Raw genomic sequence first — 13,655 nt, 5'->3', positions numbered from 1 at the left:
GCCTACAAAGCAGAAGTTGTGTATGTCATGACTATGGACTGCTAATGTCCTTCATTTCACCCGAGCTACTATTTTTCTTAGCGTAGCTGACAGACATAAAACAAAGCACCCACCATGTTTATTTACAAGATAGGGTTATGCATACATGAGCTCTTGGAGATTTTCCAGTCCAGTGTTCCCCAAACTATGATTATTTGTGCATCACTTTCACTGTAACATTGTTCTCTGAAATATTTTTCTTTAACTCTCCCTTTTTTCCCCTTTACATATCCATGTTCTTTTTTAACCTTTTATTATGAAAAGTTTCAAGCATACACAGAAGCAGAGTGAGCAGTACAGTGAATATCTGTGTATAAAATTTCATTAGCAATTAACTCTTGGCCACTCATCTCCACTGTACTCCCATTCATCCTCTCTACCTTGTTTGCCCTGCATGTTTTTTTTTATTTTGAGGTAGTCTCACTTTGTCACCCAGGCTAGTGTGCAGTGGCATGATCATAGCTTACTGAAACCTCCAGCTATAAGGCTCAAGCAATCCTCCTGCCTCAGCTTCCTGAGTAGCTGGGACTACAGGCATGAGCCACCGCACTCAGCTCTACCCTGAGTGTTTTGAAGCAAATCCTAAATCCTAGATACCCTGTCATTTCATCTATAATTTTTTTATTTCCAAAGAAATAAGAATTATTTATTTTAAATTGTAATGTTATTTTTAAATTAGAAATATAATACATTTGTAATATGAAACAATACAAATATGTGTAATTTAAAAGTTATTACTCCTCTTCATTGCCATTTCATTGAAGCTACATTATAAATGGTATATTTTTCCTTGGTGTTCCTCGTGTATATACCAGCATATGCAAATGCATATATGCATACATTGTTTTTGTTTTCTTTTTTTTTATTGTTAACAATGTGACATTTTATTTCCTCATAAAATGATTATGTATGATATTTAGATACAAAAAGGCTGATTTATACAATGTGAACTGTCCCTAATTGAACTTTTTTTTTTTATTTTTTATTTTTTATTATTTTTTATTTTTTATTTTTTATTGATCATTCTTAGGTGTTTCTTGCAGAGGGGGATTTGGCAGGGTCACAGGACAATAGTGGAGGGAAGGTCAGCAGATAAACAAGTGAACAAAGTTCTCTGGTTTTCCTAGGCAGAGGACCTTGCGGCCTTCCGCAGTGTTTGTGTCCCTGGGTACTTGAGATTAGGGAGTGGTGATGACTCTTAACGAGCATGCTGCCTTTAAGCATCTGGTTAACAAAGCACATCTTGCACCGCCCTTAATCCATTCAACCCTGAGTGGATACAGCACATGTTTCAGAGAGCACAGGGTTGGGGGTAAGGTCACAGATCAACAGGATCCCAAAGCAGAAGAATTTTTCTTAGTACAGAACAAAATGAAGTCTCCCATGTCTACACAGACACGGCAACCATCCGATTTCCCAATCTTTTCCCCACCTTTCTCCCCTTTCTATTCCACAAAACTGCCATTGTCTTCATGGCCCGTTCTCAATGAGCTGTTGGGTACACCTCCCAGACGGGGTGGTGGCCGGGCAGAGGGGCTCCTCACTTCCCAGTAGGGGCGGCCGGGCAGAGGCGCCCCTCACCTCCCGGACGGGGTGGCTGGCCGGGCGGGGGGCTGACCCCCCCCACCTCCCTCCCTGACAGGGCGGCTGGCCGGGCGGGAGGGCTGACCCCCCCACCTCCCTCCCGGACGGGGCGGCTGGCCGGGCAGAGGGGCTCCTCACTTCCCAGTAGGGGTGGCCGGGCAGAGGCGCCCCTCACCTCCCCGACGGGGCGGCTGGCCGGGCGGGGGGCTGACCCCCCCACCTCTCTCCTGGACGGGGCGGCTGGCCGGGCAGAGGGGCTCCTCACTTCCCAGTAGGGGCGGCCGGGCAGAGGCGCCCCTCACCTCCCGGACGGGGCGGCTGGCCGGGTGGGGGGCTGACCCCCCCACCTCCCTCCCGGACGGGGCGGCTGGCCGGGCAGAGGGGCTCCTCACTTCCCAGTAGGGGCGGCCGGGCAGAGGCGCCCCTCACCTCCCGGACGGGGCGGCTGGCCAGGCGGGGGGCTAACCCCCCCACCTCCCTCCCAGATGGGGCAGCTGGCCGGGCGGGGGCTGACACCCCCACCTCCCTCCCGGACGGGGCGGCTGGCCGGGCAGAGGGGCTCCTCACTTCCCAGTAGGGGCGGCCGGGCAGAGGCGCCCCTCACCTCCCGGACGGGGCGGCTGGCCAGGCGGGGGGCTAACCCCCCCACCTCCCTCCCAGATGGGGCAGCTGGCCGGGCGGGGGGCTGACACCCCCACCTCCCTCCCGGACGGGGCGGCTGGCCGGGCGGGGGGCTGACCCCCCCACCTCCCTCCCGGATGGGGCGGCTGGCCGGGCGGGGGGCTGACCCCCCCACCTCCCTCCCGGACGGGGCGGCTGGCCGGGCGGGGGGCTGACCCCCCCACCTCCCTCCCGGACGGGGCGGCTGGCCGGGCAGAGGGGCTCCTCACTTCCCAGTAGGGGTGGCCGGGCAGAGGCGCCCCTCACCTCCCGGACAGGGCGGCTGGCCGGGCGGGGGGCTGATCCCCCCACCTCCCTCCCGGGCGAGGTGGCTGCCGGGCGGAGACGCTGCTCACTTCCCAGACGGGGTGGCTGCTGGGCGGAGGGGCTCCTCACTTCTCAGACGGGGCGGCTGCCGGGCGGAGGGGCTGCTCACTTCTCAGACGGGGCGGTTGCCAGGCAGAGGGTCTCCTCACTTCTCAGACGGGGCGGCCGGGCAGAGACGCTCCTCACATCCCGGACGGGGCGGCAGGGCAGAGGTGCTCCCCACATCTCAGACAATGGGCGGCCGGGCAGAGACGTTCCTCACTTCCTAGATGGGATGGCGGCCGGGCAGAGACGCTCCTCACTTTGCAGACTGGGCAGCCAGGCAGAGGGGCTCCTCACATCCCAGACAATGGGTGGCCAGGCGGAGACGCTCCTCGCTTCCCAGACGGGGGGGGGCGGCCGGGCAGAGGCTGCAATCTCAGCTCTTTGGGAGGCCAAGGCAGGCGGCTGGGAGGTGGTTGTAGCCAGCCGAGATCACGCCACTGCACTCCAGCATGGGCGCCATTGAGCACCGAGTTAATGAGACTCTGTCTGCAATCCCGGCACCTCGGGAGGCCGAGGCTGGCAGATCACTCGTGGTTAGGAGCTGGAGACCAGCCCGGCCGACACAGCGAAGCCCCGTCTCCACCAAAAAAATACGAAAACCAGTCAGGCGTGGCGGCGCGCGCCTGCAATCGCAGGCACTCGGCAGGCTGAGGCAGGAGAATCAGGCAGGGAGGTTGCAGTGAGCTGAGATGGCAGCAGTACCGTCCAGCTTCGGCTCGGCATCAGAGGGAGACCGTGGGGAGAGGGAGAGGGAGAGGGAGAGGATTGTTTTTGTTTTCTACAAAAGCCATATTGTACATATTACTCCAACTTGCTTTCTTTTTCTCAAAGTCATGTTTATTGAGGTCTAATTTACATCAAATAAAATTTACCCTTCATAGGTATATAGTTTGGTGAATTTTGACAAATATATACGGTCATAAAACTGACCCCACAATCAAGATTTCCTTCACCCCAAAAGGTTCTCTTATCCTGCTTTATAGTCAGTTCATTCTCACTCCCTGGAAACTCTTTTCTGATCCAAGTTTTACCTTTTTTAGTAGGTCACATAAATGGAATCAAAATAGTATGTAACCTTATTCATAAACACAGTAAATATAAATGGATTGAACACTCTGAATAAATGGCAGAGACTAGCAGAATGGATTTTTAAAATAACATGATCTAACTATATGCTGTCTATAAGAGATGCAATTTATATTCAAAGCCACGAATAGGTTGAAAGTAAAAGGATGGAACAAGACATACCATGCAAACAGTAACCAAAAGCAAGCTGGAGAAACTATACTACTATCAGACAAAATGGATTTTAAGGCAAAAATTGTTACTAGAGACAGAGAACAACGAAAAAATGTCAATCCATCCATCAGGAAGATGTAACAATTTTAAACATAGATGTACCTAATAACAGTGTCCCGAAATACATGAAGCAAAAACTGACAGAATTAAAAAGAGAAATCGACAATTCAACAATTATAGCTGAAGGCTTCAGTACCCCATTTCAGTGATGGATAGAACAACTATGCAGAGATGAAGAAGGAAATAGAAGACTTGAATAACACTCTAAATCAACAGGACCTAACAGTCATCTGCAGATTGCTCCATCCAACAGCAGCAGAAGACACACACTTCTCAAGTGCACAGGGAGCATTCTCCAGGACAGGTTATGTGTTAGACCATAAAATGATTTTCAGTCAGTTTAAAAAGGTGAAATATTTCAAACTATTTTCCGTTACCACAGTAGAAAACATTAGACATTATACATAAGGAAATTTGGGAAATTCAAAACATTATATAGCCTTATGTATCTAGTTTCTTTTTAATTTTTTGAAACGGAGTCTCACTCTGTTCCCCAGGCTGGAGTGCAGTGGTGCGATCTTGGCTTACTGCAACCTCTGCCTCCTGGGTTCAAGCGATTCTCCTGCCTCAGCCTCCTGAGTAGCTGGGATCAAAAGTACACGCCACCACACCTGGCTTTTTTGTATTTTTAGTAGAGATGGGGTTTTATCGTGTTGGCCGGTTGGTCTCGGACTCCAACCTCAGATGATCTGCCGCCCATCTCAGCCTCCCAAAGAGAAAATCTTTTTCTATTTTTAATTTTAATTTTAATTTATTGATTTTTAATTATTAATTTTTTTTTTTTTTGAGATGTAGTCTCGCTCTGTCTCCCAGGCTGGAGTGCAATGGCACAGTCTTGGCTCACTGCAGCCTCTGCCTCCTGGGTTCAAGCAATTCTCCTGTCTTAGCCTTCTGAGTAGCTGGGACTATAGAGGTGCATGCCACCACGCCCAGCTAATTTTTTGTATTTTTAGTAGAGACGGGGTTTCACCATGTTAGTTAGGCAGGATGGAGTCTCTGTCTCCTGACCTCATGATCTGCCTGCCTTGCCTCCCAAAGTGCTGAGATTACAGGCGTGAGGCACTGCACCCGGCCCTATTTTTATCTATTTTATTATTATTATTTGAGACAGGGTCTCACTCTGTCACCCAGGCTGGAGTGCTGTGGTGCAGTCTTGACTCATTGTAGCCTCCCACTTCAGCCTCCTGAGTAGCTAGGACTACAGGCGTCTGTGTCACATTTGACTAATTTTTTGATCTTTTTATAGAGACAAGGTCTCACTGTGTTACCCAGGCTGGTCTCGAACTCCTGGGCTCAAGTGGTCATCCTGCCTTGGCCTCCCAGAGTGCTGAGATTACAGGTGTGAGCCACTGCGCCCAGTCACTCTGGTTTCTTTCACTTAGCATATTCCTTTGGAGGTCTATCCATGTTGTTATATATATCAGCAGTTTGGGATTATATCATAGTTGCTTTATCCATTTGGACAGTGGGTTGTTCCAGCTTGGAGTTTTTTGTTTTTTTTTTTGTTTTTTTTTTTTTTGAGACAGAGTCTTGCACTCTTACCCAGGCTGGAGTGCAGTGGCGCCATCTCAGCTCACTGCAAGCTCTGTCTCCCAGGTTCACACCATTCTCCTGCCTCAGCCTCCCGAGTAGCTAGGACTACAGGCGCCCACCACCACACCCGGCTAATTTTTTTGTATTTTTAGTAGAGACAGGGTTTCACCATGTTAGCCAGGATGGTCTGGATCTCCTGACCTTGTGATCCGCCCGCCTCGGCCTCCCAAAGTGCTGGGATTACAGGTTTGGGGGTATTTTGAGTAAAGTTGTTTTGAATTCGTGAAGAGGCCAGGGGCATATGTTTTCATTTATCATGGGTAAACACCTAGGAGTGGAATTGCTAGTATGGTAAGTGTATGTTTACCTTTTTAAGAAATTCTCCGGGAGGCTGAGGCAGGAGAATGGCAGGAGAATGGTGTGAACCTGGGAGGCGGAGCTTGCAGTGAGCTGAGATTGTGCCGCTGCACTCCAGCCTGGGCAACAGAGCAAGACTCTGTCTCAAAAAAAAACAAACAAACAAACAAAAAAACAAATTCTCAGGCTGGGCACGGTAACTCACGCCTGTAATCCCAGCACTTTGGGAGGCCGAGGCGGGTGGATCACCTGAGGTCAGGAGTTCGAGACCAGCCTGATCAACATGGAGAAAACCTGTCTCTACTAAAAATACAAAAATTAGCCGAGCATGGTGGCGCATGCCTATAATCCCAGCTACTCAGGAGGCTGAGGCAGGAGAATTGCTTGAACCCAGGAGGCACAGGTTGCAGTGAGCTGAGATTGCGCCATTGCAATCCAGCCTGGGCAACAAGAGCGAAACTCCGTCTCAAAAAAAAAAAGAAAAAGAAATTCTCAAACCATTTTCCAAAATTAGTACTATTTTACATTCTCACCAGCAATTTATGAGGTTTCTGGTTATCCCACATACTTTTCAGCACCTAGGGGTTTTTGTTTTGTTTTGTCTTTTTAAACATTAATCTATTTGCCAACTAGGGAACCACTGGGATGGAGGGCTTGGGTGCCCAGGTGGCATGTGGAGTGAATCTCAATGTGGTTTCAGTTTGCGTTCTCCTGATGACTGATGATGCCGAGTATCATTTCCTGTGCTTACTAACCATCTGTCTCTCTTCTTTGGTAAAATGTCCATTCAAATCTTTCGGTCATTTTTTCATTTTGTTTTTGTGTCTACATATTATTGCATTGTGAGAGTTCTTACTATATTCTAGATACAAGTTCTTTATTGGGTTGTGTTTTGCCAATGTTTTCTCCCCATCTGTGGCTTGTCTTTATACTTTCTTTGCCTTTTTTTTTTTTTTTTTTTGAGACAGAGTCTTGCTCTTTTGCCCAGGCTGGACTGCAGTGGTGCTATCTCGGCTCACTGCATGCTCCGCCTCCCGGGTTCACGCCATTCTCCTGCCTCAGCCTCCTGAGTAGCTGGGACTACAGGCACCCGCCACCACGCCCGGCTAATTTTTTTTCTATTTTTAGTAGAGACAAGGTTTCACCGTGTTAGCCAGGATGGTCTCGATCTCCTGACCTCGTGATCCGCCCGCCTCGGCCTCCCAAAGCGTTGGGATTACAGGCTTGAGCCACCGTGCCCGGCCGTCTTTATACTTTCTTAACAATATCTTTTGAAGAGTAGAAGTTTTAAGTTTTGGTCAGCTCCCCTGACAGGGCTTAGAAGTAACAAAACCCAGTACCAATGAGCACAACTAATGCCTAGAGCTTGTTTTCTAAATACTCTTCACTAAAGGAGCCAGAAGTGCATAGAGAAATGGCTGATGCCAGGCTGGGACGGAAAGAGTATAAGGTGAGCTTGGAATATTTTGTGTACCAAAAAGCAAGGAAGCGCTCAAAGAATAATAGAGATTAGTGGAGAGGACATCAGAGCCATCGTGAAGAAGCTCCCACTGACCAAATGTGAGATAATTCAAGCATCAAAATAAATAGAGATATAATAGATTATAACAGACTGAATAACAGGAAACCATGAATCTAAACAGGTATTAATAAATAAATGGAAGCCAGGAGTAGTGGCTCACACCTGTAATCCCAGCACTTTGGGAGGCCAAGATGGGCAGATTGCTTGAGTCCAGGAGTTCGAGACCAGCCTGACCAATATAGTGAAACTCCATCTCTACTGAAAAAAAAAAAAACAAAAAAACAAAAAATTAGCCAGGCGTGGTGACACATGCCTGTAATCCCAGCTACTTGGGAGGCTGAGGCACGAGAATTGCTTGAACCTGGGAAGCGGAGGTTGCAGTGAGCCGAGATTTTGTCCCTGCACTCCAGCCTGGGTGACAGAGCGAGACTCTGTCTTGAATGAATGAATGAATGGAAAATGAAAGCCCTTACTCATGGTAGAAGGCCAACTAATATTTAATGGTTGGAATGACAGAGTCATACAATCACCATATGGTAACCAGCATGGTAATAATTTGTTCAGGCAAGAATCATCAATCTGTGCTAAAACAAGTAGGTAAAAGTTTGTTGAATAACAGGGTATTTACGTAGTTTCAAAATGTATCCCCCAAAAATACATATTAATTACAAAGAAAAAAATAGTATCTTTCCAGTGGAGAAACATGGAAGATACTTCCTCCTTAACCAAGTGACCGAAGTTAACCTCACCAAAAATCAACAGTGTGTACCTCCTGATATCATCTGCTGAGAAGGACACAGGATTACTTCTGTGGTGTTCCTGCCAAAAAGTGCATGATTTGACTCTAATGACATGGAAACATCAGACGAATCCAAACTGACGTTCTAGAAAATAACTGGCTTATACTCTTCAAAACTGTCAAGGCCATAAAAGACAAGGAAAGAGAGGAACTGGCCGGGTGTGATAGCTCACACCTGTAATCCCAGCATTTTGGGATGCCATGTCGGGTGGATCACCTGAGGTCAGGAGTTCGAGACCAGCCTGGCCAACATGATGAAACCCCGTCTCTACTAAAAATAGAAAAGTTAGCTGGGCGTGGTAGCACACATCTGTAATCCCCACTCTTTGGGAGGCTGAGACAGGAGAATCGCTTGAACCTGGGAGGCAGAGGTTGCAGTGAGCCAAGATCGCGCCACCGCGCTCCAGCCTAGGTGACAGAGTGAGACTCCGTCTCAAAAAAAAAGAAAAGAAGGGTCGGGCGCAGAAGCTGACGCCTGTAATCCCAACACTTCGGGAGGCTGAGGCTGGTGGATCACCTGAGGTCAGGAGTTTGAGACCAGCCTGGCCAACATGGTGAAACCCCGCCTCTACTAAAAATACAAAAAATGATCCAGGCATGGTGGCAGCGCCTGTAATCCCAGCTACTTAGGAGGCTGAGGCAGGAGAATCACATTAACCGAGGAGGCTGAGGTTGCAGTGAGCTGAGGTAGGGCCATTGCACTCCAGCCTGGGCAACAAGAGTAAAACTCTGTCTAAAAAAAAGAAAAAAGAAATAAAACTGCTAGATGCAGCTTGCTGTCTCCTAGATTGGGTAATCCTGGACCAGAAGAAGAAAAAACATTGTTTTCTATAAAGATCAGTATAATAAATATCAAACATCTCTTCCTTGGAAATTCAGGCACATGGACCCTCTAAGAAAGAGGGAGAATCTTTGCGTATTGTGTTTTTGTAGGGTTGAATGATTTTTCAAATATTCATTAATGATTTTTATTTTGTTTTGTGAATTGTCTGCCATGCTCTTTGTCCATTTATATATTCATTGTAAAAATTTTCCAGTTTTAAGTATTGATTTTTTTATCTTTTAAATTATAAAACTAAAACAGATTCCTTCTTTAAAGAATAAATATAAACTGTACAAAGGGCATAAAGACCAAAATGAAAACCCTTCTCATCTCCATATCCCACTCTCCAGATGTTCTCTTTCTCATTTCATTTTTTAAAGTTTGCCTCCCACTCTTTTTTCTTCCTTTCATTCTAAAAATTTCTAAATATTTCTGTGAATTAGTCATGCAGCAAAAACATATATCTTAATGGGCTAGGACATCAAAGAGTCTATAAAACTATGTTAACATTTACAGATTTCATGGTAAAGGGATATTTATGTTCAGAACATAATGTATATGTAAGAATTTTTAAAATAAGACCTCATAGCAAAGCATGAACATAAGTAATAATTAATAATGACTATAACTACTTAGAGTGAGCTAGTAACTTAAATTCTAGGCTGTTGGAAGCCATTACATAATCTTTGGTGTTATCTTTTTATTTAAAAAAAATATAAGAGCTTTTTGACCCTTTTAAAAAAATTAACAGTGTGCAGCCTGGCCAACATGGCGAAACCCTGTCTACTAAAAATACAAACATTAGCTGGGCATGGTGGTAGGCACCTGTAATCCCAGCTATTCGGGAGACTGAAGCAGGAGAATCACTTGAACCTGGGAGGCAGAGGTTGCAGTGAGCCGAGATTGCACCACTGCACTCCAGCTGGGCAACAGAGCAAGACTCTGTATCAAAAAAGAAAAAAAAAAAAAACATTAACAGTATGAGTTGAAACTGGTGGTATTTGGCCAAACTGGGTAGTGCAGGTTGGAGGTAGAGATGATTCCTCCTTCACAAGATTAACTACCTGAATCTTTTGTTTTTTATCTTTCATCAGATAATAAAAAACCACTGGAAATTCTTTTGTAACCTCTTTGTTTTATACACGAGAAACAAATGCTTGAATAATGCTTGAATATACTAACCATTCAGTGAATGTGTGTTGAATTGATGGATGTGAGTACATTGAGGCCCACAGAGAGTATGTAGCCTGTACCTAGTCCTCTGCAATTTAGTGACACTTGACTTCTGCGGTTTAAGTAAAGGAACTAGAATGTTAGCAGTGGAGCTTTACTCACTCATTTAACAATTTTTTTTTTTTAGATGGAGTCTCACTCTGTCACCCAGGCTGGAGTGCAGTGGTTCAGTCTTGGCTCACTGCAACCTCTGCCTCCTGGGTTCAAGCGATTCTCCTGCCTCAGCCTCCTGAGTAGCTGGGATTGTAGGCACACACCACTACACCTGGCTAATTTTTACATTTTTAGTAGAGATGGGCTTTCACCATGTTGGCCAGGCTGGGCTCGAACTCCTGATCTGCCCACCTTGCCCCACCAAAGTGCTGAGATTACAGGTGTGAGCCACCGCGCCTGGCCAATTAACATTTTTGAATGCTTAAGATGTGCTTCGGGCCGGGCGTGGTGGCTCACGCCTGTAATCCCAGCACTTTGGGAGGCTGAGGCGGGCGGATCACAAGGTCAGGAGATCGAGACCATCCTGGCTAAGACGGTGAAACCCCGTCTCTACTAAAAAATACAAAAAATTAGCCGGGCGTCGTGGCGGGCGCCTGTAGTCCCAGCTACTCGGGAGGCTGAGGCAGGAGAATGGCGTGAACTCGGGGGGTGGAGCTTGCAGTGAGCCGAGATGGAGCCACTGCACTCCAGCCTGGGCGACAGAGCGAGGCTCCGTCTCAAAAAAAAAAAAAGATGTGCTTCGTTGTGTTCAAGTTGTGATTGTTTAATATGTTTAACTCTCAGGTCCCTGAGGAGGGGGAGTTACTGAGGTCGTAAGTGATTTATATATTAATAACTGCACATCCTGTGATAGAGTGACCACTTGTCCCTCTTCATTGCTGTTGAGGAAAGCCAATGGCTTTAGCTGTCCTGGAGCCTGGGGGATGTACATGTGGGATGAGAAATATGCCTTTCTGTTGCCTGGTTATGAACTGAAGTTTTTTGTGTTTTTTCCTAGCTGGAAGAAGAAAGATCTGTGCTCAATAATCAGTTGTTAGAAATGAAAAAAAGGTAAGCTTTCTGTTGATTGTTGTATGTGTGTGTGTTTAATAAGATGTCAGAACATGATATGTGTGGTAACTTATAGTAGAAAACAAGTGACCTTCTTAGATTCAGAAAATGGCATTGTGATAGTTTGGTACTTGTAACTGACAAAATATGAAAATCCATTTGCAGGGCTAGGCGTGATAGCTCACACCTGTAATCCCAGCACTTTGGGAGGCCAAGGCTGGCGGATCATGAATTCGACACCAGCCTGACCAACATAGTGAAACCCCATCTCAACTAAAAATACAAAAATTTAGCCGGGCATAGTGGCGGGCACCTATAATCTCAACTACTTGGGAGGCTGAGGCAGGAGAATCACTTGAACCTGGGAAGCGGAGGTTGCAGTGAGCCGAGATCGCGCCACTGCACTCCAGCCTGGGCAACAGTGAGAGACTCCGTCTCAAAAAAGAAAAAAAAAAGAAAAAGAGAATCCATTTGCAGAAGTTTCACTATTACTAAAACAAAAATAGTTCGTAAGCCATGTTCAGTTGCTTTCACTCAGAAGTGATCTAAAATCAGATTGTCTCATGTTACACCACTGTTACCTCCTAGTTTCAGTAACTAAACACACTAGAATCTTACATACAGTTATCGATCTGGATATAAATACTGATTGCAATTATATGAAAATTTTAATGTTCACTAATAATGCGTAATGTGATTTTAAGTGTTTCTATTTGCTTTAAAAGGCTTTCTTACTTACTCTCCCATGATAGTCAAATAATACTCAAATTAAAAACTAGGATAACTTTTTCAGTACTTTCCAATAAGGAAGAACATGGCCCACAGAAATAATTGTGTAGAAGCTTCATGCTTCTATAAGCTGATAAGTCTTTGCTCTTTTAAAATGTGCAGTTTTTGTTTACAGAATGTCTGTGCTACACGGTCCAAGCAGGTTTAGGGGGTGCTACTGCCGAGAACCACAGCCTGTCCAGTGGGTGCTGCAGAATGGGTGCATATCACAACAGTGATGTGCTTTTTCGCTTGTTAAAAACAAAACTAAAAATAAAAACAAACCTTAAAGAATAGCATAACCAGTAATCTCTCCATGCTCTTGTGAAGTATTATTCCCACTCTTCAGGGCAGAGGAGGTTTCCCCACCGACCTACTGAAGTGTATGTTTTACGCAGCACTGTCTCCTCTGCCAGCGTAGCAGTTGCTTAGGAGTTGAGGGCTTTATTTATTTAGATTTAGCTATTTGTATTCCATAAGTCACATTCTAAAGGACGTTAGGCCTTGGTCCAGGGATGCATTTTCTTTTTTCTTTTTTTAATTTATTTTTTTCAGACATGATCTTGCTGTGTCTCCCCAGTTGGATTGCAATGGCTCAATCATGGCTTATGGCAGCCTCAGTCTCCTGGGCTCAATTGATCTTCCGACCTCTCAGCCTCCCAAGTGGCTGGGACTACAGGCATGCGTGATCACACCTGGCTAATTGTTTGTTTGTTTGTTTGTTTTTTGAGGCAGACTGTCACTCTGTCACCCAGGCTGGAGTGCAGTGGTGCGATCTCGGCTCACTGCAACCTCCGCCTCCTGGGTTCAAGCGATTCTCCTGCCTCCCCCTCCTGAGTAGCTGGGATTACAGGTGCATGACACCACACCCGGCTAAATTTTTGTATTTTTAGTAGAGACAGGGTTTCACCGTGTTAGCCAGGATGGTTTCTGTCTCCTGACGTCGTGATCTGCCTGCCTCAGCCTCCCAAAGTGCTGGGATTACAGGCGTGAGCCACCGCACCCGGCTTTTAAAATTTTTTTTTATAGTGACAAGGTCTTGTTATGTTGCCCAGGCTGCCTTTCCTTTTTTTAAATTTAGAAATACTTAGTGAAATTTCACTAAGGTGGTGTTTATACTCAGAATGCGCGTGTGTTTCACCACTGCTGTGCCCCTGATAAGTCTTTGTGTACTTTTTTTTTTTTTTTTTTTAAGACAGAGTCTTGCTCTATCACCCAGGCTGGAGTGCAGTGGCTCAATCTCGGCTCTCACTGCAACCTCCACCTCCCAGGTTCAAGCAATTCTCCTGCCTCAGCCTCCCAAGTAACTGGTATTACAGGCGTGCACCACCATGCCTGGCTAATTTTTGTAGTTTTAGTAGAGATAGGGTTTCACCATCTTGGCCAGGCTGGTCTCTAACTCCTGACCTCGTGATCCACCTGCCTCAGCCTCCCAAAGTGTTGGGATTACAGGCGTGAGCCACTGCGCCTGGCCTGTCTGCTCTTTTAAAATGTGTGGTTTTTATTTAGAGAATGTCTGTGCTTTACACGGTGCCAAGCAGGTTTAGTGGGTGCTACTGCTG

At 46.3% G+C, this 13,655-nt stretch overlaps 1 protein-coding gene across 8 annotated transcripts in view; it reads left to right on the top strand.

Moving 5' to 3' along the window:
• The window catches only part of CLIP1 (CAP-Gly domain containing linker protein 1), a 152,274-nt gene that overhangs the window by 123,872 nt on the left and 14,747 nt on the right, over nt 1-13,655 (top strand). For all 8 annotated transcript variants that reach the window (XM_031000649.3, XM_055358249.2, XM_031000648.3 and 5 more), the window contains one exon: nt 11,273-11,325. In XM_031000649.3, coding sequence (XP_030856509.1) covers nt 11,273-11,325 — 53 coding nt within the window. The remainder of the gene's footprint in view (nt 1-11,272; nt 11,326-13,655) is intronic.

Source organism: Gorilla gorilla, chromosome 10 (assembly GCF_029281585.2).
Source record: "Gorilla gorilla gorilla isolate KB3781 chromosome 10, NHGRI_mGorGor1-v2.1_pri, whole genome shotgun sequence".
NCBI classification, from domain to species: domain Eukaryota; kingdom Metazoa; phylum Chordata; class Mammalia; order Primates; family Hominidae; genus Gorilla; species Gorilla gorilla.
The sequence above is the reverse complement of the archived record's forward strand: the minus strand, read 5'-3'. Positions and strand labels throughout refer to the sequence as shown.